This window comes from Stegostoma tigrinum, assembly GCF_030684315.1.
Source record: "Stegostoma tigrinum isolate sSteTig4 chromosome 44 unlocalized genomic scaffold, sSteTig4.hap1 SUPER_44_unloc_1, whole genome shotgun sequence".
Lineage (NCBI taxonomy): Eukaryota > Metazoa > Chordata > Chondrichthyes > Orectolobiformes > Stegostomatidae > Stegostoma > Stegostoma tigrinum.
This window is the reverse complement of record NW_026728049.1, coordinates 141,037-146,036: the sequence shown is the minus strand read 5'-3', so window position 1 is coordinate 146,036 and position 5,000 is coordinate 141,037. Positions and strand designations below refer to the sequence as shown.

At 51.8% G+C, this 5,000-nt stretch overlaps 1 protein-coding gene and 1 long non-coding RNA gene across 2 annotated transcripts in view; both read right to left on the bottom strand.

Moving 5' to 3' along the window:
- LOC125450178 (uncharacterized) overlaps positions 1-1,148 on the bottom strand; it is a 3,204-nt gene extending 2,056 nt beyond the window's left edge. The window contains exon 1 of the long non-coding RNA XR_009443527.1: positions 1,102-1,148. This is a non-coding gene — a long non-coding RNA (uncharacterized LOC125450178). The remainder of the gene's footprint in view (positions 1-1,101) is intronic.
- Positions 1,149-4,784: 3,636 nt separating this feature from the next.
- Positions 4,785-5,000, bottom strand: part of LOC132207555 (tumor necrosis factor receptor superfamily member 1A-like) — a 28,811-nt gene continuing 28,595 nt past the window's right edge. The window contains exon 4 of the mRNA XM_059643507.1: positions 4,785-4,870. Coding sequence (XP_059499490.1) covers positions 4,785-4,870 — 86 coding nt within the window. The remainder of the gene's footprint in view (positions 4,871-5,000) is intronic.

The window sequence follows — 5,000 nt, the reverse complement described above, 5'->3', positions numbered from 1 at the left end:
GAGTGTGGGAGAGAGAGACAGAGTGAGTGACGGAGGATCAGGAAGAGAGTGAGTGTGGGAGAGAGAGACAGAGTGAGTGACGGAGGATCAGGGAGAGAGTGAGTGTGGGAGAGAGAGACAGAGTGAGTGACGGAGGATCAGGGAGAGAGTGAGTGTGGAGAGAGAGACAGAGTGAGTGACGGAGGAGCAGAGTGAGAGAGCGAGTGTGGGAAGAAGGAGCATAGAGTGAGGGAGGGAGTGAGGAGCAGAGTGAGAGAGTGAGGGAGTGAGAGATGGAAGAGCAGAGAGAGTGAGGGAATGAGAGAGTGAGTGAGGGAGGTAAGGAATGAGTGAGGTAGTGAGTGATTGAGGGAGTGAGTGAGGTAGGGAATGAGGGAGGGAGTGATTGAGGGAATGAGGGAGTGAGGTCGGGAGTGAGTGAGGGGGTGAGTGAGTGAGGGAATGAGGGAGGGAGTGAGGGAGGGAGTGAGGAAGTGAGTGAGGAGGGAGAGACTGAGGTTGGAGTGATGGGTGAGTGAGGTAGGGAATGAGGTCGGGAGGGAGTGAGTGAGGTAGGGAATGAGGGAGGGAGTGAGTGAGGGGGTGAGTGAGGGAGGAATGAGGGAGTGAGGTAGGGAATGAGGAAGGGAGGGAGTGAGTGAGGAAGTGAATGAGGGAGGGAGAGAGTGAGGTAGGAATGAGGTCGGGAGTGAGTGAGGAGGGAATGAGGAGTCAGAAGAGGAGAGGAGTGAGGTAGGGAATGAGGGAGGGAGGGAGTGAGTGATGTCGGAGTGAGGTAGGAATGAGGTCGGGAGGAGTGAGGTAGGAATGAGGTCGGGAGTGAGTGAGGTAGGGAGAGTGAGGGAGGGAATGAGGAGTGAGTGAGGTCGGGAGTGAGTGAGGGGTGAGTGAGGGAGGGAATGAGGGAGTGAGGTAGGGAATGAGGGAGGGAGAGTGAGGAAGTGAGTGAGGGAGGAGAGAGTGAGGTCGGGAGTGAGTGAGGTAGGGAATGAGGTCGGGAGTGAGTGAGGTAAGGAATGAGGTAGGGAGTGAGGGAGGAGTGAATGAGGGAGTGAGGTCGGGAGTGAGTGAGGGAGGGAGTGAATGAGGGAGGGTTGGTACCTCACAGCGATAACACTTGACGTGGAAGTTCCTCCGAGGGCCAGGATTGCGAACAGTTTCCTCCTTCCCCTCTTCGGGAATGATCGGCTCATTACAGACACTGCACTTCGGAGCGAACCTCCTGAGGGGACGGACGGAGGGAGGGAGGAGTGGGGAGAGATGGAGGGAGGGACAGAGGGAAAGGGGAGAGACGGATGGAGGAAGGGAGGGATGGAGGGAGAGGGGAGGAAGGGATGGAGAGGGGAGGGGAGGGACGGAAGGAAAGGGGAGAGACGGAGGGAGAGGGCAGGGACGGAGGGAGAGGGGAGAGACGGACGGAGGGAGGGAAGGAGAGAGAGAGAGAGAGAGGGGAGAGACTGTCAGTGACTGGGAGAGAACAGCCCTTCGGTCATCTCCCCTGCTGTCCCCTCCCACCCACTTCACAACGGGGTTATATCACACATTCACACACACAGACCTGTGTGCCCCTCACCCTCACCCCACCTCACCCTCCGACAGCGCCCCCCTCTCTCCCGCCATCCAACAGGGCAGAGGGGTGGCCCTGTTGGTGAGGAATGATATTCAGTCCCTTGCGAAGGTGGGGGGGGGGGGGGGGGGGGGACATAGAATCAGGAGATGTAGAGTCAGTGTGGATCGAGCTGAGAGTTTCTAAGGGTAGAAGGACCCTAATGGAGTTATCTACAGGGCCCCCAAACAGTAGTCAGGACGTAGGGTGTGAGCTGAAATTGGCGGAGGGTGAGGTGGGGGGGGTGGGGGGGGGGACGCTGTCGGAGGGTTGTTTCGGGAGATTTCAACATGCGGGTAGACTGGGAGAACCAGGATGGCACTGGACCCCAAGAAAGGGAGTTTGTGGAGTGCCTCCGAGATGGATTCTCAGAACAGCTGGGACTGGAGCCCACCAGGGAGGAGGCGATTCTGGATCTGGTGTTGTGCAATGAACCGGATTCGATCAGGGACCTCGAAGTAAAGGAGCCATTAGGAGGTAGTGACCATAATAAGATAAGTTTTAATCTGCAGTTTGAGAGGGAGAAGGGAGAATCGGAAGTGCGGTTGAGCGAAGGGGACTATGGAGCGATGAGGGAGGAGCTGGCCTAAATTCAGTGGTTCAATACCCTCGCAGGGATGGCAGTGGAGCAATGGCAGTTATTTCTGGATATAATGCAGGATCAGTTCATTCCAAAAAGGAAGAAAGATCCTAAGGGGAGGCAGGGGCAGCCATGGCTGACGAGGGAAGCTAAGGACTGTATAAAAATAAAAGAGAAGAATTATAACATAGCAAAGATGAGCGGGAAGCCGGAGACTGGGAAGCTTTTAAAGAGCAACAGCGGATAACTAAAAAGGCAATACACAGAGAAAAAAATGAGGTACGAGGGAAAACTGGCCAAAAATATTAAGGAGGATACCAAAAGCTGATTTAGGTGCGTGAGAAAAAATGGTTAAGACTAAAATTGGACCCTTGAAGACAGAAACGAGTGAATTTATTTAATGGGAACAAGGAGTTGGCAGAAGAGTTGAATAGGTACTTGGGATCTGTCTTCACTAGGGAAGACACAAGCAATCTCCCAGATGTAACAGTGGCTGAAGGACCGAGGGTAACGGACGAACTGAAGGGGATTTATATTCGGCAGGAAATGGTGTTGGGTCTGAAGGCTGATAAGTCCCCGGACCTGATGGTCTGCATCCCAGGGTACTTAAGGAGGTGGCTCTAGAAATCGTGAACGCGTTGGTAATCATTTTCCAAGGTTCTCTAGATTCAGGATCAGTTCCTGCGGATTGGAGGGTGGCTAATGTTGTCCCACTTTTCAAGAAAGGAGGGAGAGTGAATCAGGAAATTATAGACCGGTTAGCCTAGCGAGTTTTGAGAAGATTTGTAGCTCAGGTTGAGGTTCTGGATGTGAGTTTGCTCGCTGAGCTGGAAGGTTAGTTTTCAGACGTTTCGTCACCATTCTAGGTAACATCATCAGTGAGCCTCCGACGAAGCGCTGGTGTTATGCCCCGCTTTCTATTTATCTGTTTAGGTTTCCTTGGGTTGGTCATGTCATTTCCTGTTCTTTTTCTCAGGGGATGGTAGATTGGCTCCAAGTCAATCCATTCTTTTTTGGTACCCTATGAACACAGTCCGCCGATTCCTCAGCAACAAACCCAAACAGACAGACAAAACGGGCTCAGAAACCATAACCCCTCTCCCCTACATCAAAGACATTTCCGAAATGACTGCCAGACTACTCGGACCCCCTTGGCATCAGGGTAGCCCACACCCCACCAACACACTAAAACAGCAGCTAATGAACTTAAAAGACCCTATACAGACAACAAGCAAAACGAACGTCATCTACAAAATACCTTGCAAGAACTGTGACAAACACTACATTGGACAAGCTGGCAGAAAGCTAGCCACCAGGATACATGAACATCAACTAGCCACAAAACGACATGACCCACTATCACTCGTATCCTTACACACAGATGAGGAAGGACACCACTTTGATTGGGACAACACATCCATCCTAGGACAAGCCAAACAGAGACACGCACGAGAATTCCTAGAAGCATGGCATTCCCACCGGAACTCCGTCAACCAACACATTGATTTGGAGCCAATCTACCATCCCCTGAGAAAAAGAACAGGAAATGACACACCAACCCAAGGGAAACCTAAGCAGATAAACAGAAAGCGGGACATAAGACCAGCGCTTCGTCGGAGGCTCACTGACGATGTTACCTAGAATGGTGACGAAACGTCTGAAAACTAACCTTCCAGCTCAGCGAGCAGACTCACATCCAGAACCGGTTAGCCTGACGTCAGTGGCGGGAAAGATGCTGGAGCCAATTATAAAAGATGAAATTACGACTCATTTGGACAGCAGCAACAGGATAGGTCAGAGTCAGCATGGGTTTACGAAGGGGAACTCGTGCTTGACTCATCTTCTGGAATTTTTTGAGGATGTAACTATGAAGATGCACAAGGGAGAGCCAGTGGATGTAGCGTACCGGGACTTTCAGAAAGCCTTTGATAAAGTCCCGCATAGGAGATTGGTGAGCAAAATTAGGGCACATGGTATCGGGGCAAAATACTGAGTTGGATCGAAAATTGGCTGGCTGACAGGAAGCAGAGAGTTAGTGATAGACGGGTCCCTTTCGGAATGGCTGGCAGTGACCAGTGGGGTACCGCAAGGCTCGGTGCTGGGATGGCAGCTGTTTACAATATACATTAATGATACAGACGAAGGCGTTAAAAGTAATATTAGCAATTTGCCGATGACGCAAAGCTGGGCGGCAGGGTGAAATGTGAGGATGTTATGGGAATACAGGGTGACTTGGACAGGGTAGGTGAGTGGACGGATGCTTGGCAGGTGCAGGTTAATGTGGATAAATGTGCGGTTATACACTTTGGTGGCAAGAACAGGAAGGCAGATTACTATCTAAACGGAGTCAAGTTAGGGAAAGGGAAGCACAACGAGATCTAGGTGTTCTTGTACATCAGTCAATGAAAGCAAACACGCAGGTACAGCAGGAGTGAAGAAAGCTAATGGCATGCTGGCCTCCGTAACAAGAGGAATTGAGTATCGGAGCGAAGAGGTCCTTGTGCAGCTGTACAGGGCCCTGGTGAGACCCCTCCTGGAGTATTGTGTCTCCAAATTTGAGGAAGGACACTCTTGCCGTTGAGGGAGTGCAGCGTAGGTTCACGAGGTCAATCCCGGAATGGCGGGGCTATCACACGTTGGAAGGTTGGAGCGACTGGGCTTGAGTTTAGGAGGATGAGAGGGATCTGATGGAGACGTGTGAGATTATTAAGGGATTGGACACTGTGGAGGCAGGGAGCATGTTCCCGCTGATGAGGGAGTCCAGGAGCAGAGGACACGGTTTAAAAATAAGGGGGGAGGCCACTTAGAACAGAG